This window comes from Alosa pseudoharengus, unplaced genomic scaffold (assembly GCF_046254945.1).
Source record: "Alosa pseudoharengus isolate Yale_2024_CS ecotype anadromous, Long Island Sound unplaced genomic scaffold, YU_APseudo_1.1 YU_APseudo_1.1_scf_11, whole genome shotgun sequence".
NCBI classification, from domain to species: Eukaryota; Metazoa; Chordata; class Actinopteri; order Clupeiformes; family Clupeidae; genus Alosa; species Alosa pseudoharengus.
In genome coordinates, this window is record NW_027468576.1 from 7,797,038 (window position 1) to 7,819,663 (window position 22,626).

The window sequence follows — 22,626 nt, forward strand, 5'->3', positions numbered from 1 at the left end:
CGGGCTACGCTCTGGGCTCCAGGACTGTCTTTGTTAGCGGTGAGCAGGTCCCAGAGAGGCTGTCCCAGCAAAGGCCACACCTGTCTCTACAGGAGTGTCTAACTTCCTCTATGAAGGCCACTGTGCATCGTGTGTGTGAAGATCTTTTTTTATACACTTTGTCTGTCCTTGGCCTACCTGTGTTTATCTGTCTGTCCGTTTAAGAATAAGTACTTTTACATGGACACCACAGTCCTGTATTAATCAGACCAATGACAATATTCCAATTGCATATGAGTCATGTAAACACCTTAACTCAATTGCCATAATAGTTGAGATCATATTACAATTAAGAAAAACATGAATAAGACCCCTGGCACATGCATTTTTTTACCAGAATATTGGGTCAATTACCAGTCATGTAAACCAGTGGTTCCACACAACCCATAGCCAATGGATCCGCAAAATATTTTGCTTTAAATGATTGAGTTTGAGGTTTATCATCTAAAAAAATAATATCTACAGATGTGACGACTGTGTCATTTTGCTCACACCCACATTAACATTTAACTTGAATCATTTCACTCAGGTCACATAGAACCTAGCGTTCCTACAGTTACCTAGTTTGGCTTATTTGCCAGCAAGCTAGCTGATGAACGTGGAGAAGAATGAGTCAGTCCACACTGACTTTGCCTGATGCACGGATTGTGATACAGTGCCACTGCAGAGCCGCAATGGCAGCTACATCCTTCAAATCAATTCAATGCTGGGAAAAGTTTTTCGTGAAAACAAGTACTAATGTTAGCAATTTGTTGGGAGGCTGGGGCCGGCTCGAGGAAGCCACCTTACAATTCTATATGCAGGAAAACCCTGTAATTTGGCTCTATATGTACGCATAATGATGTTCTAAGATGGATTCCCATAGTGCTTGTGAAAAGGATGCAATATGAATGATGTTATTAATGCTGTCATTATTGACATCATACAGAACCAGAATTACCTTTTTAATGCCCGCAGATCCTCTGCTGTGATGCCCCTCAACACACTATCCAGCACATCCACATCTGACAGCACACCTGATGTCTGTTCCTCTGTGCTGTGTGTGTACCGTCCGATCACCAGCCCCAGGATGAACACCCCTGCTCCAGCTAAGATGTACTTGACTGCCCAGCTCCAGTTCTCAGCCCTCCTCTGTGCTTTGGAAGCTGCCCGGGTGAAGCGGGACCCGTAGCTGGGCTCCTCCTGGAGGCGCTGGAATCGTCCGTGCGGAGAAGTGGAGGGCTGGATGGGCTCCAGGTCCAGGTCGGCCCCCCCACCTCCTCCGACGGAGTTGCCCACAGGCTGTCGCTCGACACACTCCAGCTGGAAGCGGTCCAGACCGGGCTCCTGCAGCTCCTTCTCCATGTCCCACTCCAGCTCGAGAGTCGCAGCTTGCAGCTCCTCACTCTCCAGGTCCCGCGAGCGCAACGAGCCCCGATGACCTGCACGCACCTTCCTGTAGGCCATGTCCTCACCTGCGCGCGCACACACACACACACACACACACACACACACACACACACACACACACACACACACACACACACACACACACACACACACATAAGCACACATCTACTTTCAAATATCAGGACAATACTGAATGTATTTCTTTGTTAGATGTGACAATACATTTCATTTTGTATATTTTAAATAAACTGGAAACTGTATTCACAAGCTGAATAGATGTGGACTACAGTATGTACCCACAGCTGTACTGTACTTGTTATTGTAACTGGAAATCTATCTGTAACTATCATAAGATGAAGGTAACAATCTAAATATGGCACAATGTACTAATCATATATTCAATGTGAAATTGGATACATTTGTGTAATTGGGTTTTTAGTGTTTTTTACAATGTCAGGTACAGGAACACATTAAACGTCAAGGTGATATTTCCCTTCACAGCCCTGTTAGTGTACGGCAACGTGTTCTCTGAACAAAATGTCAGACAAAAATGTCTTAATCACATGGATTAGACCGTCCAGTGTTTGTTGAATTAAACTGACAAGATCATCTAAAAATGACTCCAAAAACCATGCAAATCCAGTTCTTAATGTCATAATATCCTATGTTTCCAGATTTAACTGAAACACTTCTCTACAATCGAATGAGATTTACACAAAATTAAGTTAACGAAAAAGCCATGAATTATACCAGGATAATGCAAAAGCTCCCAAATAACAATGTATTCTAACACAAAGCACTATCAATTGAGAGTAAATCAGTTATTAAAAACACTGAAATAAATGTCCCCTCCATGTTTGCTGACATAATGAGAGGTATTTTTAAGGTTCTGGCTGTTATTGCATGGCCCACAATACTATGACAATTACAGGCTCTGGGATTTATGTTTCTGCAGGCTGTGCCGTAAGGCTTTCACCTCTGTTACTACATAGTAAAGAGTATTCTCAAAGGACACAGTAAGAGCACGCGGGTTCACTGCGGCTCCTAAAAAAGATCATTATGGTTGATGACTTGGAGGGAGCAGATTCATAAAACTAGTAGGCCCCTGTTTTAGTATAACATCTGATTTAACAATCATTTTTACCAGCAGAGCCATCATAGTCAAAACAGCCAAAAAAAAATCAAGAGAAATGCCTCTCCAAGCTTGTGCAAACATTTCAGCATTAAAATATGTCTGCAGCAGCCATCAAATCACACTGCTTAATCAAAAATGTGAACAGCCACTGAGGAGCCATTTTAGTCAGTGCAATGGCTTAACATTTCAGTTGAAACTGTGGGGGAAAGCCTTGCAATAATAAAAAGGCTTGTGATGACAAACATTTTTTTGCAAACTAATATTCAACAAAGAGGAGATAAAGAAAACACATCTACCATTTCCAACCATTATTTAACATTCAGCATGTTTCAAAGGTTCTTCATCTTTTTGTGTAAAGTAAACATTTAAGATTTCCCAGCTCCTTCAGACTGGAATAGTTGCTAGGTGTGGAAAAGAGTAATATTAGAGGGCAGCAAAAATGTCCACATTAGTCTTCAATGTGCCAGAGAAACCCCATTATCTCCTGTGGGAATGTTAGACAGCGCTCTTGGCTGCCATAAAGGGGCCTGCATTTAATCTCTGACCCCTAATCAAGGCAGGGGGAACCACTTCTCCACTATTCTCACTCCAACTTGTCCTCATCTCGCTCTCCTACTTCATCTTTTCATCTTGTTCCTTGTGCTTCCTCCTCCCTTCCCCCTTTCTCTCCACCTCATTTTCTATCCTCCTGCTTGCCGTTGTTCATGTAGGGATGAGATGCAGGCCTTGCTTTCGGAATGACAGCTGACATTCCATCATGGAGACGTCAGCAATTTAACGCCTTTCGACTCGCCAACAGAGCCATCAATTAGACAGGGACGTATATACCTCCTTTGACTTTACCCTGGTGATTGATGCGCCGCTGACAACTGAAATGGAAGCGCAGCAGTGTGTTAATGCCAGCTTAGCATCCGGCAAAATCCTGAATTTGCAAACCCCAGGGTGTGTGTGTGTGTCCAAAAAAGATGGCATTTATTCATACTGCATTTAGCATTATTAGATCTGTTCTGATTGTTATGTGGATTAAGCAAAATCCATTACAAAGAGTAATGTTTGTCAAATCATTATTCCCCCCAGAGCAGCATTTATGACATGTCATAAATGCTGCTCTGGGGGGAATAATGATTTGTATACAAATATACCTGATAGTGCTGAAATATTTATTTCAGCACTATCAGGTATATTTGTATACAAATGATCTAACTGGAAAGGTTTATTTAAATGTATTGCTTAAAAGAAACACTTTGAAAATGAGGAAGTCAATGTATGATAAAGTCTGAGAGGAAGAGGCAGTCTATAGACAAAAGATGAGGCCAGTGAAAAGCAGAACATGTAATGAAGAGGGATATTTCCAAGTGCTGTCCCATTTAAGCATAATCTGCTCAGACATGACCTTGTCGGTTGCTGTAGTTACAGAGCATGAAGTCAGCTGTCAATCAATTCAGCTGTTGCACATTTCACTGGGGTCCTCGCAACAGTCAAAATAATGGGCAACACCTTGCAGCTAATAAGCAAGGCTACATATCCATAACTGCAGTAGTACCCTGCGCCACACTGGAGCCTGTTGAAGAGGGGATTAGGAGTAGAATCATTATTGATACAGTGCTGTAATGCTTAAAGTATAACCCTCAATAACCCAAACAAAAGTGGATCCCACAGGCTCTGGCTATGGGCATGTGTCAGAAGTGCATATTTCAGTGCTTGCTCTCTCTCTCAGGTCATTAGAAGCTATATAGCCGAACCACAGGCCAGCAATAGGAGGCAATGATCCCAGACCTACTAAGGAAGACAGAGGGGAATTGCCAAGACCTTTTCCATTTTCACCGTATCCATTAGTGGAAGCATATGGCCCAGTCTTGAGAATATGTTGCTTACCTCCAGCCAGCCGAGTAAACCTTTATTTTTTATAGAGTGCATAAATAAAATATGTGACCCCAGGGGGACTAGAGGGGGAAGAATGAGTGCTGGTTTACGGATCTTTCAGACATTAAATCTCAGCGTTCATCAGGCATGTTTGAAAATGTCAGACATGAAAACGCCAACATGGCCCATATGTTCCCTTTGCCTCCCCTTGCAAACACACAGCTCACTAACATTATGGCTAGGTTTGTGCTGAGGTAACCACATGCCAATGAGATTTCCAACTGGCTGGTAATCTTACTTACCTGAGAATGTTTTGATATTTAGCACCTCTCCTTCCCATCTCTAATTCTATGGGGTAAATCCTTACTTCCAACAGATGACATTCAGTGATCACTTGACAGTTTCAAAATAGTCTTGTTGGACTACTGCCTCATAAAATTGCACAAAATGAAGAGTTTTCAGACAAAGTAAGAAAGCTCATGCACTCACACATACATACAGTACATACAAACACTGAGTGACATTCAAATGAGTTGAAGATCATATTCAAATTCGTAGTGGTCTCTTAATTTTGAACATGACTGTCAACTCATTCGAATGTCATTCAGGAACTGTAGGATGACATCAGAAAAATGTGCAGTGGTCTCTTTACTTTCCAGAGCTGTATGCCAGTGCTTTTGGGCATTAACTTCACCACCATCATGTTAAAATGTCCACAAACTCCCATTGGCTGCAAATGGACTCTCACAGCAGATTGATCTTTAAAGCTCTTAGACATGACAGTCAGACCCGGATGCTAATAGTGTGCATGTAAAATATCCACAGTCCACTGTTGAGTGATACCCCAATTGTATTTTCCAATCGATAAATGGTGGTAAAAGCAATAGATGCACTCTAAGAGGAAAATGCTCTTCACAGAGAGGCTACCTGCTTCAAACCATATTAACAAGGATATCAGATCAATTATCAGCACCTAATTCTTTAAGCTAGGAGAGAAGACAATCTAACTTTCAGACAGAGCAAACATTAATTTTGCCTGTTACAAATGTGAAGCCAGGGTTATTGAGGCAATCGATCAGGGCCAACTATAACGAGAGATATTGTACACATTTGTATCAATCAAAAAGAAGTACAATTGGAGGCATTTGTTCACAAGGAGAAAAACATGAGTGAACATGGCTTTTACCATCTGAAATGAATTAGGACGAACAAACAGATCATTACAGTTTGAATTAGGCTAACAATCATTCATTAAACTTCTATGAAATTTGACAGGCCAGGGGGATAGTATGCTTTCTTCCATTGTCGCAGCATGGTGATTAACGATAGAGCTAATCTCTATGTCATTAGCTTCATTAACACCTAAAATAGCTGCCTTTCTGGAGTGCATGGCAAACCTAAAACCACTTGCATCCATTTGCTCTCAAGCACAGGATGTGACAAAATGCTGAATAACAATGCTTCTTTGAGGCAAATCCTTCCAGAAAGTATTTCGTTATTATTCATGCAATTAAATGCAATAAATCGTAATCTTATACAGCAGAATAATAAATGCAATAGATGATTTGATGGAATGTTAATGAATAAAATAACTGCTCTATGTACATATACAGACACACATGCAATATTTTACCATATAGCAAACGGGTATCTGTGTTGTCCGTGGGTCTATAATGATCTAATTTATCTTGCCTGGTCATTTTAATGAACTTTTCATGAACTGCATCCACCCACCAACACTAACAAAGCTAAGTCTTTAATCTCTCAAAGGTTAGAGTCATGGCTGAGGGATGGGTGTGTGCTCTCTCAGCCTCTCTTTAAAGTGGGACCCCCTTCAAGCCAATGGCTAAGTGTGTGTTTGATCTCTGCCATCAATACACCCTGAAACCCTGGCAAATTAAATGCTAATACAAAACTCAACCCAAGGCATCATTTATCAAAGTTGAAGGTATGAGTTTCCCAATGAGGAAGCCATATGCCACTTAATTGATTTCATTAAATTCATGTGCTAATGCGGGCTTATTAATTAGCACCCAAGCTAGGCTAATCTGGCAACAGGTGTGCAGTGGATGGGAAATGCCCAGACCCAAAAGGGTCCTTTACCCAGCCAGTGTCTTAATTTATTTGTGTATAATAAAATGTTTGAGTGAAAGCTTAAAGGGAAACTCCAGTGTAACAACAACCTAGGGTCTATTTCTGGATGATAACGAGTGTAAGTTTTCGATTGGGACCAAAATGGCGTCAACTGGTGCAGTTTTGAGTAAGACCAGATAATGCATTTACAACTGAATGGCATATAGCATAGCTTTTGAGGCCAACTTCGCTACGTCAAACTATACTGCTCTTTTGAGCCATTAACTAGGCTCAAAAAATCATTACACATCTAGGTTACTATAGAAAGAGTATATGCAGACAAACTGAATTATTTTTTACCTGTGACTATATAGCTTGGTCCGGTCAAAGTATTTACTAATATCAGATTAGACAAGGTATTAAATAAGTCATCATGTGTGGACCCCACCTGGACTGTTTACTGCCAGCAGGCATGTAACATTACATTCATTCAAAGCCAAAGAGCAGCTATTTCATAATGTTGATTTCATAAATTTGACAGTTAGAGATAAAATAGAATAAATGTAGTAGGATAAATTTTCATATTAACATGTAATGCTTGTAATGAAGTTGATGTGTTGGTGTTTTGCAATATCTAAACCACATAAACTTCTTCAGCCATTCCAGTCAAAAACACTGTTTTCTTGCCTTTTCCCCCCACCACAGCGGCTTCTTCTGAATCTGACACGTCGTCTGATATTTCCTCCTTGACCTCAGGAATTGTTGCTGTAGGCTCTGGATGACGTGACCCGTACAACTGACTAATCACTCCCGGACCCTCCCCCTCTCACACACATTGGCCTACACTGTCAGACTCGCTCCTCGTTTTTCAACACGAAATTAAAAAATGACAATGCTTAGGCAAATCCAAATCTAAATGTCTTAATGATGACATGCATTGTATTTCACAACCACGTTTTTCTTTTAAGAATGCTTTCTAAATACACTATAGACATAAGTATTGGGACGCCTGCCATTTCACCCACTGGAACTTCAATGACATCCCATTATACATTCATAGGTAGTAATATGGTCCCCCCTATGCAGCTGTAACAGCTTCCACTCTGTTGTGATGGATTTCCACAATATTTCAGAGTTTCTGTGGACATTTTTGCCCATTGATTCAGAAGAGCATATGTGTGGTCTTGCTCACAAGCTCTCTTCTAGTTCATTCCAAAGGTGTTTGATGGCAGAGAAACCTGTTCTCTTTGGGCCAGTAAAGTTCTTCCAAGTTCTCTCTTATTTAACATGAAGAAAGCCAAAAATGTAACATCAGCCTTAAAGATGTAATTTTTGAATGACAGGTGAAGTGAGGGATTGTTTGAAGTATTGCAGTTCACACATAGTGTGTTTGATGACACTGGCTCCTACACTGTAGCTCCCCAATCATCCGGAGAGCAGTATGTAAAACCCTAAATGTGACTGCACAATCTATTTAACTGACTGCACAGCTAAATTCATCAGAAACATGGTAGAGAAGTCTGTCAGATGAAATGAGTAATTTTACTGTCACAGTACCAGGTTGGTAGGCATATTCCTGAGTGTTAACAATTTAGTTATGGATATTTGTGAGATACAAAAAGCACTCTTTTCTTCCACATGCTTATATATGTGGTTTAAAACACATTCCTTGTATACCCTTGAACAACCAATTTAACACTAACAGCCTAATGCTTCTGTATATGGAATCAATTATATTAGTTCATTCATTTAGTTGCACATTTCACCCTTTTCAGCATCTAAAGTGGAATTATTCACCACAGTAAAATGTATACACATGGACAGCATATTTCTGTAGCCTGTAGTGCTGTGTTCCATTTTTTTTTTATTTGAGCCCCTTAGAGAGGCACTCTCAAACTGCCCACGCAGACCCTACGAGAAAGTTCTCCAACGGCCTGCTTCTTCGAATAGGCATCGAATAGAGAGTAATTATATTTAGTCATGGTTCTCTTAAATATGCCCAGGCCCATTTGGCAGTGTGAGGACGCTTGTGTCCCCGGCCATCTGGCTGGTCCCTTCCGTTCGGAAGCCCATGCTTTGAATTCCTCCTGCCTTTTTTACACATTTCTTTCTCTCTCCATCTCTCCTGTTCGTTCTACTGCTCTCGTCACTCTCTTCTAACAGCTCCATTCCTCTACTCCATCTCTGTGCCTCCCCTCTCCATATCCCTCACTCCATCTCTCCCTCTCATTCCATCTTTTTCTCCACTTCACTGCTCTAGCTACCTGGCACTCTCCTCCCACAGACGTGGCCAACAGATGGCTCTCCAGCAGGTAATAATGACCCAAGACAAACTCTTAAATTGATTATGCCATCGCGGGGGCATACATTCAAAGAGCCGCTCCTACAGTGGAAAATGGCTGAGTGTCAAAAACCATGCTCCAAGCCCCAAGGGCCATTGCCAATCCCAGAATTGTGAAGGAAAAAAATAAAACTCAAAGAGCCAAGAAGACCCCACTCACAATGAAAGCTGAGAACCGGAACTCTAGATTGTGGGGAAGTAATTAATAGACATTAATTGCTGGTTGCATGCTGAGCGAGATGTAGATTTCATCCGTTGATCCGTTTCATCCATACTTGTAACGTTGAAGTGAACGGAAAAAAAAACGACGAAATCAACACAGAGAACAGACGGAGGCTCCGTCCGTATCTGTTTTTAATGTTGAGCATAAATGATGCTTTAGACGCAGAGCTTTATGGTCTTTGGCACAGCCAAGGATGCATACGAGTTGCCCCAATTTGCACCAAGGCAATTAGTTCCTCCTGGCAATCATTAGTGACAAAGTGTCCATCTTAAGGATTCATGTTCAGTAAAACCACATTGTCTTGCTGGAGCCCCTAAGATGATCATTCCAACCAATCTGTGTGATTCATCGGGTCCTTGTGCTGTACTAAGAGGGCATGAGAGACTAGAAAGTTAATGTAGTAGACTGTAGTTCTTATAGTCCTCCTTATTTACTCATCTGTTTTTCTAGCTTGTTATGTGTTTTGCCCCTTCTCAATAAAAGGAGGCTTGCTTGCAGCTAAGGTGTTTTTTTCCTCTTAGAGAAACCTAAGAGGCACTACCCCACTTTTGTATTCTTCAATCAAAACAAAACATCTGCAATCATATTTGTATTGCAGACACATTGTCCTTTCCCTGCACCAGTCCTGGTTGCATTATTTCTCTCCTATTAATTGACTGCGACAATCACTTAATCTCTATCCTTTTCTTTTTTCCCCATGAGGTCTACCCGATATGGCGGGCCAACGATGACACCTTACTGAGAAAATCAAACCCGACAGTGGATATAAACAAAAGAGCCAAGGCTCCACTGGCCATGCCTTTATTTCAAAACTCATAATGAAATATCCACCTCCACATGTGTGATAGATTTTTAGCTGCCCCACACCATTAATCAACCACAGCGGATCTGAGCTAATTCAATTAGGATTGAGAAAAGTTCACTTCAGTATCAACTGAAAGCAATAACAAACCATTAACACTGCTTTAAAATTAGTCAAAATCCATTTTAATTGATTAACAAATTAATGGAATGTTTGAACTTGCCCACCAATGAAGTTATATTTCATGTGGGAACATGCTGTGTTTAGTATTGTGGCTGCAATTAATGTTAGAACAATAAACAGGCTCTCATAATTATCCTTGTACCCAATTACAGTATGATTACAGTTCTAAGCAGACGCAGCAAAGCACTTTGGCTAACCAACCACCATTTATTAAAACGAGTTATTAAACGAGTTGTAACTTACATAACAGTGAAAATAGTACAAATGTGAGGAGAGCTGGGCCTTAAAGGTACACTATGCAGGTTTAGGTATTAGGTATTATTTAGTCGCAATATATTTATATTTTACTCTGCTGTTGTAAATAACAAACTTCTCATGACTTATCCCCCCTGTACACAATGAAAATGCTTTTGTTGTGGAGGTGAAGGATTAACAACAGGCAAAAATCTCCAAAGAGCTATCTACTGACAAGGTAATGTTTCACGATTCTCGTGAGATTTGTCGGGCCACCGTTCTTGAAGTTGCATGACTGGTTTTCTCTGTAGCAACTCGCTGCGTCCATGTTGTATAGCTTAGCCTGGTGTTACCATCCTACGTACTTCCGGCCAAAATTTTATTTCAGCCTCGCACGACGAAGAGAATTCGTAGTCACAGGCGGTAAGGGCCAGGCTATGTATAGCTATGTTAAGTGAACAATTTGGCTATTACAAGTTTGTTTACCATCAGATTGGCTTCATAAAGGTTATATTAAGGTGAAAATCTTGCATAGTGTACCTTTAAGCAGTAGCATCCCAATACACAGGTACAAGTATCCACAGGGTTTGGCATACGGTCATTTCCTGATCTACTTCCAATTTCTCACTCACCCTGTTATTCTTCACTTTCTTTTCTCCATAAAAAAATAATAAAATAAGTACCGGTAAATAGTAAGAATTTGCAAACATGTCACCTGTCTCTCAAGGACTTCTGTGTATGAAAATGGAGACTAACCACACAGTTTAATTTCATGGCTCCTTAGCTTTCACACAGTTAATATTACCTGTGGCACACAGTATTCCCAACCTATTGTGTGCAATTTCTCAAAAAATTATGAGAATGGGGGAATGGGGAATAGCTCAATCTCTGCCACAATGCAACATAATTCATACATAATCCAAATATGACGACAGACATTACTAAAACACTCTATGTGTGCACACAGAGTCATGGGAAAAGCAATTTAGGGAAACTTGGCCATAATGCACATAAAATCTGGTTCAGTGATTTCAATCTTTTTTTTGTCTGTCTGCTCTCTCCAGTGAGCCCAGGTCCATGCCTAGTCAGTATTCAGTCCCTTACTGTAAAACAATCCAAACAGATTGCTTAATTCCTTTGCAATCATTTCAATACAAATGAAACAAAGCTACTGTAGTGTGTAGTGCATAGTCCACTATTTCTCTGGCAATAAATAATGGAATTCCCAAAACCCAAAGCATTTCATGACCGTGAGAGTAAACAACCATGATTTAGAGGTTCATGTAAACTGAGTAAATAGGCCTATAAGGATACACATAAATGGTAATGGAACAATGCAAGTGCTGACTAAAATCTATATCTGCTTTAATGTGGTAAGTGTTCCATATCACCCTATACTTAATCTGCTGTTTCATGAGAATAGTGTACTGAGTAAATATTGGTGCAGAAGAGAATATGCACGCATGCATATGGCTGAGTCTAGGAGTCCATGCTTCCCTGTTCAGGGTAAAACAGAAATCAAAGGCGAAGAATAAATGAATGTAAAACATTTTCAGACAAATGGAGACTGGAGACAAATGGATGCAACTTAAGCGACAATTTCAACTCGCTCGTTAAGTGGGTGGTCAGTCAATGTTTGAGGGGCTTAGAAATCATAAGAAAAAACTTAATTTGAGGGAAATCTCATGGTTACTGATGCACAAAAGAAGCTCCATTAGAGGCAGTGGTTGTTATTCTACATTATGCCTAAAATTAGAATTGAAAGGACAAGATGACTGCTGGTACTTCTCCAGTTCATCTCTAACAGTCGGATGTTAGCCAGTCTTGGGTCAAGAGGTCAATTTCCCTTGGGCACAAATACTGGCTACACACACTGCATTAAGAGTGACTCTGAATAAACATGTCTGCTAAATGACCTTATTGTAAAATTATTTTTCAGTGAATTGAACAATCTACTATCTTCTTGTCGTATATGGTCCTGATTGCATTTGGTACCTGAGGCAAATATTAAGCTGGAGCTGAAAATGTGTATGTGCAAAATGTTACATGTACATTTACCAAATTGTACAGACATTCTTTTGATGCTTTGCCGGAAGACCATTTGGTTTCTCAAGAAACAGCATGCAAAAGTGTTGAGTCAATTCCAGACCTGGCACCTTTTCATTTTAGGTAAACAATCTTAGCTCTGAATGAGCACATGCAAGGCTAATGAAACTTGAATGACATCTATTTTAGCATACTGTAGGCGAATGCAGCTATTCTTTAAATACATACAGTACATGCATGAAAATTATTATTATGCTGTGTTGTTTATGATACATATGGGATAACTGCCACCGAGGTGTCCCAATATTTAAGTTTTAAAAAAGCCAATTTGTTTGGTTTGTACCACTTTCTAGGAGTGTAGATAGATTGGCTACAGTTGATTCCATCGCTGCGAAACCTGCTTCCTAGTTCAAACGTTGTTTAGTATGGTTATTATATTAACCATTCAAAAGAGCATTGATATGGAATTGTGAACTTTGTTTTTACCGGATCTACGTCATAGGTGTCCTGATTTACAGAATCAATAGCCCCCCAACCAACCAATCAAAAAAGTATTTCTTCTCTATGGACAGTCAAAAGTTAAACACAACACACTAGTAAACTGTTTAAAATAGGTATTCACATGAGACGCACCGAAGACACATACAGCATACAGCACATACTACATGCATGATCTCTCCAGGACGCATGATCTATTTGCAGCAGAGAAAAAATTTAAACATTTTAACCTTGAATAAATCGTATGCCATATTTGTGTCATCATATACAAATTCCTGAGATAAATTCAGCTATTCATTATAAAACAGATAGCAACAAGTTTTACTTTTATTTACAATGTGCTCCATTCAATGTGCTCCTATATTCATAAGAGTAATAACACAAGGGCTTGCCATCCCTCTCAGCATGATGACAAGGTTGCAAATGCTATACCATTCTTAGTGGACAGGAATACACTTTTACAGGTAATCTACACAGCACAAAAGGGCTGGATCGAGCATGGAGATAGATAAATAAATCGGTTTGCAACTGTGAGCTGCATATTCGAGAGACCAGAAATGGGGTCAGAGAGGCACACCTTTTTATTTTTTTGAGCGACACTACTCAGAGATGGTGGAGCCAGAAGATGGAAAATGATGGGATATTATGGGATATTATATGCCTAACATGCACAGTTGGTTAAATTCCTACAACAGATATTGATCCGTGCCAGGGAGGAATAGGAGGAAAAGGGGATGCGATTGCAATGCCTTTCAATGTGAAGAGAGCAGACAGTCCTTTTCAGAGATGTGGATACTTTGCCCATGAGGCAGAGTAAGGACATGCCTACTGCCTTTCCTGCAGCAGAGACAAATATGTAATGATGTGTAATTTCGGGCTTTGTGTCTGACCTATTGACATAAAGGTCGTCTAGATTGCTATGTTGTCAAAGGCAAGATTTTTTATCATCTATACCTGCAGACAGAAGATAAAATAGAACCGTGACAGCCCCTAACCACATCTCTCTCTCTCTCTCTCTCTCTCTCTCCCTCCCTCCCTCCCTCCCTCCCTCAAACACATACACACACATACACACACACACACACACAAGCAAGCTGTACAAGACATTGGACAAGATAGTAACCCACATAATTCCCCCACAGACACACCTTGAGACAGCAGGATAAAAATGCGCACAAACACACGCAATCACACACACAGCCCTAATTACATAAGGAACGGTGATGAGTCAAGGTCACCTCAGAGGGGTCTGGATCAATAAAATGGACTAATATTGCTGTTCATGTACTGTGACACAGCCACAATCAAGCTCATGTTGTTAAACACACACTGACACAAGGAAACACTTTTAACTCATCAAGCATGAATTCCTTGACACTCCTTCAGCAGTGAGTTAAATATCACCCTTATTAACTTTATGGACAAAAGTAACTGCTCGCTTGATCAAATTCTGCTGACGGATGCTAAAACAGTAACTGCTGCTTCACATGAGGGAACGTCTAATTGCAAACAATCAATTAACAAGCCAGTGGGGGAATGAGAGGCCCTTGGAGAGGGAACACTGAGGAATTCTTTTTTTCTACTTGCCCTCAGCTAATCTTTCCAAGTGGAGCTCCACAGTGAAGGTGACTGTATAAAGGGGGATAGAGAGTAACAGAACAGGGAGGAAAATACCACACAACAGGGAAATAGGTATTCACAATGCCATAGGGTCTATAGTCATAACACTAAACATCTATCATGTTCTGTTGCATAGGACCCCTTCCATTCGGACAAAGATTCCGTCAGGCACTTTGTACGCACTCATGGAACTCGACCCAACACACATACATAGGGACTCTGTGGCCTGAAGACAAATTACAAGAGGAACAGGGAAGAGGTGCCTAGCATCCAACAACTATTCCTCATTCTGTCAGAGGAGGAGTGCTGCTAGACCACCTTGCCTTGCACATCATGGGGCATGTTTGCCAAAGTTTAGGCCCAAGCAGAAGCAACATTGTTTTGCTTGATTTTGCACCCTCCTCTTTCCTCGGTCATCAGATTTGGCCAGCTGGCTTTGAGTTGGAGTATAAACTCAACTCACTTTGAAGCCTGCAAACCTACACCTATGAACACCACACTAATGACAGCAGGATTAAGAATCATATATTTTTAGAATTCTGGTCCTTTCTCATCCCAAGACAAAAGGCTTGTCTCCAAGAACGTGTTCGTCATGATATACCATGTAGGATTTTGAAACTTTACCACCTTGAGCTGATGTTGTGTGTTAACCTATTCTATGTTGTGGGATGAGAATTGTGGAATATCAAAGAACCTGAAGACTTACTGACCCAACAAAAATAACCAGGCATTCTTTCTGCAAAATGAAGCTGTACAATGGAACCACAGTTCAAGGTGAGGGTGAGGAGACTTGTAAGATATTGACCTCATAGTGTAGGAAGCTTCAGGTGAAATCTGTTACGAAGACAAGTGGGGAAGCACGATGTTATTACTGTGTGAGCGCAGCTGCAGCCTGGACACTGGCTCTAATTTACTGGGGAGAAGAGATGGAGATGCAACCTGAGATATTTATACTGAGACAAACCAGACCAACCTGAGATATTTATACTGAGACAAACCAGACCAACCTGATATATTTATACTGAGACAAACCTGAGGCACATTGCCAGACCCAATTCCTGACAAGCACCATCTGCAATTGGAATCTAGGGCTGCCATTAACGACTATTTTCATATTGATTAATCTATCGATTAATACGTAAATTAATTGTTAATCTAAACTATCAGTTTTCCTCGACAAATCAGAAAACAGCACTTTATGTGATTCTCTAAATGAGAATCTCATTTAAATGCACTTTAAAGTGCCTCCAGGATTTCACAGACCTTTTTTGAATTTGTTGCAGCCCAAAATACCTCAATTCATGGCAGTTTTTTAAATTAATGTAATGGAAGTTGCAATGTTTTTAGATGTTTTGTTGCAGTGCAATTTAGGGAGCAAATGAAAACTGCTAAAATATTTGTGATTTGTTTCCCTTTTCCCTCGGGAAACTAAGATGATTTATTCAATTTGCGGAAAAGTTGTGGTGGTCGGATAAAATTGTGAGGTTGCCCACTAATTGTGGGGATTGTTTGAATTTGTGTTAATTGTTGGGATTGTGACATTGCAAAATCTGAAAAAATGTATCGATTAAAGATACTGACAGACAGGGGCGTCATGCAAGGCAAAATTCAGAGGGGGCACAATCAGGCAAATTTTTTCGGGGGGTTGGGTTCCTGTTAGAGGGGGGCCGGTGATTTCTTCCCCAGGAGATTTTGAAATTCTGGCTGCTAAACATAACATTTCAATGCAGTTTGGGAGGGACAGAAATACCTTAACAGAGCAAGCAGCAACCATCCTCTATCTGAGGACTAAGCTAAAGTATCTATTTTATAAGTTAATGTAAAACACATAGGTTGGTGAAAGAACTGTAAGCTCAAATTCAGCTCAAAGCATGTTTAGACACATTTACACTTAGGCCTACTACACATGATTTTAAAACAGTATCATTGCAGTTGTTATGATTTGATTGATATGTGACCTAAGAACAATCTTACAAAAAAGTTGCTGAGGTCTGACTTGTGGTGCTCAGAAATTAAATTATTTTAATCTTAATTCATGTGATGAAGGACTTTGAAAGAAGTTTGACAGGTTTCAGTGCTGAGTAAGGTTAACCCTAAATATTTGAATATTTTACTAATATATTTTTCATGACCATTATGGCAAGCAATAGGCTACCTCATTTGTAAGCTATCTGCAAATCATGAGCAAGTGACCTGATAATAACCTAAGTTATGAGCACGAGAGAGACTATTATACTTTCTTGCCCTCTACATCACGTTCATCGCGATCCTATATAAAACTTTAAGCCTCCTTTTGAACGCGTAGCCTATCCCTTTTCATTACATGGATTAGCAGCCAGATACGTGAAGAGAACAAGTGGAGAAACATCCAAAGCAATGCCTTGGTAGGCCTAATGTTATTAGGTTGGATTTTGTAGTCACTGCAAATCTAACACCCTCGTTTATGAAACTGGAAACAATTGAACCAGGAGACTTTGCCAAATATTTGTAATATTTGTAAGAGTAGCCTAGGCTACGTTATACTGACACCATGTAGGCTCACGTTAACGTAATGCTCTGAATTCGCGGCCAACATCAAATCCATAGTTCTAACTATTTGATCATCATGTCAAAATGTCCTGGTCAACTACAAATAATTCCACTACTTTTTATTGCTTAGCTAGACTACTTACCACTTCAACACCATTGACTGTATCTATTTAAACTGTAACTGTAACAGTTAAACTGTTCAAACTGTAGCCTAAAGTTAACTGTAACAGTTCAACACAAGCAAAACATTGCGAGCTCAATGCAGGTGTGAGTTGTTACGGGAACATGCAGACACCAATTTAAAACACATCTAGAAGAATACATTTGAGTCGTTATAGGCTCTGGCTTATTATGGAGCATAATAGGAACAAAGTCCGAGGGGGCCCGTGCCCCCTTAACTTCAATGGGCATGACGCCACTGCTGACAGATACTGACTTTGTTGATTATGTTGACTAATCGTGACTGGTCTACTGGAATGTTTTGCTTTGAGTTGCTGAGTGGTTGCTCTTCACTTAGACATCGCAGCAAACATAAAATAGTTTGGAACACAAAGTTGGAGATTTCAGTCATTGACAGGACAGCACAATTTATGTGCAACGTGTTCAAAATGAACTGTAACAATATAACATTAGACCTAAAATCCAAAACATTTCATGGCAGCACACTGAAAGACCAAAAGAGACAGCAAAGGTAAAACCAGACATTTAAAATATAGCCATACATGGCAGTCAGGGGAACAAAAGCAATCAAACATTGAATCAAGATAAGATAAGAGCAGCCACAGTGAAGGAAAAAAGACAGACATTAATGAAATCCCCTAGGAAGAAACTGTTTGGGTCTGTGTTGAAATCAGATCGCCCCCTCGCTTTAATATTTCAGTCAGCTGATAAGGAGACTCATCACCCACCACCCTTTGCCTTTCAGTGGGTGTTGCCATGACGATCAGAAAAAGGCTACACACAAATTCATCAACTAAAGCCTGAGAGATAACACACATGCCCCTCTATAAAAAGGGGGATTAAATTGAAAAATAAATAAATAAATAAAAATGTGTAGGAAAATTGTGTTTTTGTGGAGTAATTGTGTTTTTTTTTTGACCCTACAAAGAGCAGTTTTCTACAAACAATGTAAAGGGTTCATCAATTTCCATATAAAAGAGTCACCAATTATATTGTCTGCTTTTAACAATCCTGCATCTCTCAACTTCCCTGATGAATAGAAGCTAAAGTGTAGAGAGTTAAGGGTTTGGAGGCTTAAAACCAGTCCACGGTGAAGACAACCCTCCTAAATCCACTGCATAATTTAGCGCAAAGCTCCTGCACCAAATTCCCATGGCAGGTTGGGAACTCTGGGGTATTTGTATCGTGTTCTGATGAGCCTCTTCCAATTATGAGTCCCCCCTCCTTTAAGCTGAGAGTAAACGAGGGAGAAAGATCAAAACTTCCCGGCCTCTCTCCAGGGCCTTTGGATTCAAGTCCAGAGAGACAGAGAGGCTCACACTATGAGACTTGCCTGGAAGCAGTGCTGCCAACCACTCTACACACAGACATGCACACACCCACACATTCACACCACACAACCAATGAGGGCCATCCCATACACTGCACTTTCTCATAGGGGAAATCTTTACAACATGAATCGTCATTAAGGCTTTTCCTACCATTTTAGCTGAACTCAGATCCCAACCTTGATTAAGGCGATGCAATCATGTGACACATTTTTCTCCCCCCTTCGTTCTACCCTGAAATCTATTTGTTCATTTCACAGAATGTAATTATTGCCAAATCCACACCACCCCCACCATGGGGCAAAAATCGATTCTCCACAGCTCAGCTGTACCCAACTTCATTGTGCTGATGGAAGAAGCTCTTAATTTCAGCTCAGAGTAATACCAAGGTTAGACCTGGATATACACAAATTCTACAGCATAACATTTGCATGCAATCCATATTCCGTAACATATGGGTTATTGCAAATATTCTGGTCATCAAAATTAAACCCTATATCCAATAAACTATTCTGAGTTTCAAGGAGTGACTGATAGGTCTATTGCATAAGAGGACCTCAATGGAGGGTGGCAGTCGCTGAACAGATTTATTTAGTCTAATGTCTTAGCATGAATACGTAAATCTATCTGTCTTTGGACAGGCAACAGTTTCAGCCCATCCAGCAATTATATGCTTCATGACAAAATATTAAGAGGTGGCTGTGTGTGTGATGTCAGTATGTGAATAAGCTGCACACTGGTTCAGCTCAGATGGGTGTTTCCGTACTGATCCAGATAACTGCAACCAATCTCATTTACATCTAAACGATACTTCTTCAACCTGCCATCACAACATTCATTCAGTGTGTGTGTGTGTGTGTGTGTGTGTGTGTGTGTTTGTTTGTTTGTGTGTGTTACAGAGAGAGAAAGAGAGACAGAAAAACGTGCGAGAAGGCAACAAAGATAAAAATAGAATTTGTATAATAAAACAAGATGCCTTTGGGAGCTTTTGGAGAGAGAGAGAGAGAAAAAATTATATATGTATGTCAATGTTTAGCTAAGACATGATAAGATTGTATGTGTATATTTTTGTGTGTTATGGCAGAAAGTGTGTGTGTGTGTGTGTGTGTGTCTGAGTGTGTATGTGTGGGAGAGAGAGAGAGAGAGAGAGAGAGAAAGAGAGAGAGAGAAAGAGAAAGAGAAAGAGAGAGAACGCGTGAGCGTGTGTATAATCTCCAAATTGTATCACAGTCATTATAATTCCATGGTGAGGAAGTGACAGGCTCATTTTCTTTGAGACATAGCCAAGGAGGTGCAAATTGCCAATTGTTGCGATGAATGGCAACCAAAATATTTCTTAAAAATGAAGGATCAGGTAGTTATATCAAAGCAAATTGCATGACTGATGTTGTATTAACACATTAAATGACTAAATGAAAAGGGTATTGCTGCATTTTGATGAGGTATCCCCTATGCCTTGGAGTAGTAGACACTCCATTCAGCCGCATTAATCTGATGATAAGAGGAAGCATTACAACTTCACTCCATGTTTTTCAGGATTGCAGTTCCAAATGATAGTCTCCTAACAATTCAATTACTCTTCTGTGAGGGACAGGGAGCGGAGCAGACCATGGGCTGTATTTTGGGCCACCAGCGCATGGCGTAATACTCGTTATTCACCCGCGGAAAGTTGAATTCGGTATTTTGCACGTTTATTTTTTAAGCATTGCGCCCAGGGGTGTGGCAATTAACAACCTAGGGAGGGACCTAGTGCGTTGTCTAAAAATCGCTATCATATACCACCTAAACCTGGTCAGAAGTCAATGGCGAGTTATTCATATGCTATTTTAAGAGCGCATGTCAACAGTCATATTGGCAGGTGCACGCACCATCCTTCTATCATTCATGAACGCACACCAGCGCACGTCCATGCAAAGCATTACAAATTGCACGATTACAATGGGAAACATAATTAGAATAAAGATATTACGAAATACTGTCTCATAATGAGTTATTCACCATCATTTGCAAATTGGTAATGACGGTTAAAAGTGATTAGGGGAGAGACGAGAGACACGTATGGAGCACAGCTGAAGACGCACTGTCACGAGATATAAGCAACTCCTCTGCAGGATAAATGTTGTTTTATTCAGTCATTTGAGCAACATTAGGGTAAGTGTTGCTTTTTCCAGCCTATGTTTTCGATGGTAACCCATTGTCAGTCAATAGTGAAAGTAACTGCATTTATTTGACATATCGCGCATTGCGCCGTTAAAGGGAATGACAGATGTCATTCTCATTGGTTTAAAATGATGTTACGCCCCAAACACACCCATATGACTGATTAAAAGACCTAGGAACACCTTGTTACGCCATGCGCTCCACTTTTGAGAATGAAACCCCTCCCAATGTGAACTGGACATCCTACTAAATTTGAATAGACTTTTGACGAGTGACGACGCACTTTAGAATGTCATGATAGGGCCCCATATGTTCTTTGACATCTCTAAGCAGCAGCTGCTTCTTCTTAAATCTGGACATTTTAAAAAAAAGACAAAATTAAGCAACAGCTGCCTTAGTCAAAGTAAGGTACAGATTGTGTATTTCAGGTGGAGGAAGTTGCAGGTTAAGGGTACGCAACAGAGGTTGAAGAGGGAGGGGATAGTGCTGCTTTTCATCAGAGCCTCAGTCTGGTCTTTCAGTCACAAGTTTGGTTATAATGACACAAGGCCAAAAGCATCCAAGTAAAAGTGGACCACTAGTGATTTTGTTAATTGCTCAGTGATACTTACAAGCTAACTAGGTCAAATTCATGACCTGAAAACACAAAGATGGCAGAAATTCATTACTGACAAATGTGTCCACTCAGAATTTTCCTAGGGGCTTATTTAGTGTCATATTCAAATGCCATGTTTAATTCTAGGATATGAGTTCAATTAAGCAACACAGTCAATCTTGATACACACTATGACAACACATCTTGTTGTCATTATAAGAGCGACTGCTTGCTAATCTAAGGCCACACTTTCTCAGAAGAGAGCACTCAATGATATGGCCTTTTTAACAAAGCTGTAACAGAACCATTCGGAGTGACTTATCTAAGGTTCCATAGTAATACATGTCATGAGATGTGTATGATTTTCTTTTCCAGTGCTTGTTCCAAAGCTGCTGAAATTGACAATAATCTCAGCTCTGCACTGGGGATGTATCTACACCAGGATTGAAGGTATCTAAAGGAATTGAGGCAAGGCATACTGTAATGATTCTACTGAACTATTTCTGAAGTCTACTGATACGAGAATTTGATTTGGAAAGGAGCATTGCATGTGACAAACATGTCTTCGAGATAATACTATGGATGACACGATTGGAAAGAACCACGTCAATCTGCGAGAAAATGCATGAATAATGCAAGAGCAGTCTTAGACCTTTCACACTGTATGTTAGGCAATGAGATGAAGCCCTGTATCTGCTTTAGTTTTAGAAATTAATTATACATATCCAGGGGAGACATGGATTTAGTTTCAAAAGACTAATACTAAAAAATGCTAAAAAAAGAAGAAAAAAAAACATATTTCTACAGAACACAAGAGATCTCTACACCCCATGCTGGACACTTACAAGCAAAGAACTCTGGGAACAAACACATGATCTAAGAAGATCTAGTAGACACAACTGGAACCTCCTGAAAATACAAGACCCAGAAACACTCAACCCCCTCAAGTCACATTGCACTGATGAATGTGGACACAATTGCTAGAGATCAAGCAAGCGAAGAAGTACAAACACCAGATCATAACTTTGGAAGAACAGCTCGACAGGAGTATCAGCAACTCTACAAAGCCTCCCCTGAAACAAATTAAGGACTAACGGCTCCTGGCTGAAATGAAAACCGCCCTACTCTAAAAAATAAACTGGGAAGGCAGCTGGCATAAATGGTATACATCCAAATATGATAACACTTCTTGAACAAAATGCCCTCAGATAGCCACAACTATCATGACCAACTTCATTACCAAAGGAAAATATCCCATCACCAGGAAAAATGTGAAAGTAATAGCTATACAAGCTTCTAAAGAGACTAATACTCACCCACATTTCACCTATACTTTCACCTCACAAACAAACAAATCCTTGCACTAACTTGCTTTATTGAAATTAAAC

At 40.2% G+C, this 22,626-nt stretch overlaps 1 protein-coding gene across 2 annotated transcripts in view; it reads right to left on the reverse strand.

The window, feature by feature from the left end:
- The window catches only part of naaladl2 (N-acetylated alpha-linked acidic dipeptidase like 2), a 214,820-nt gene that overhangs the window by 151,906 nt on the left and 40,288 nt on the right, over positions 1–22,626 (reverse strand). For both annotated transcript variants that reach the window (XM_076277894.1, XM_076277893.1), the window contains exon 2: positions 980–1,493. In XM_076277894.1, coding sequence (XP_076134009.1) covers positions 980–1,493 — 514 coding nt within the window. The remainder of the gene's footprint in view (positions 1–979; positions 1,494–22,626) is intronic.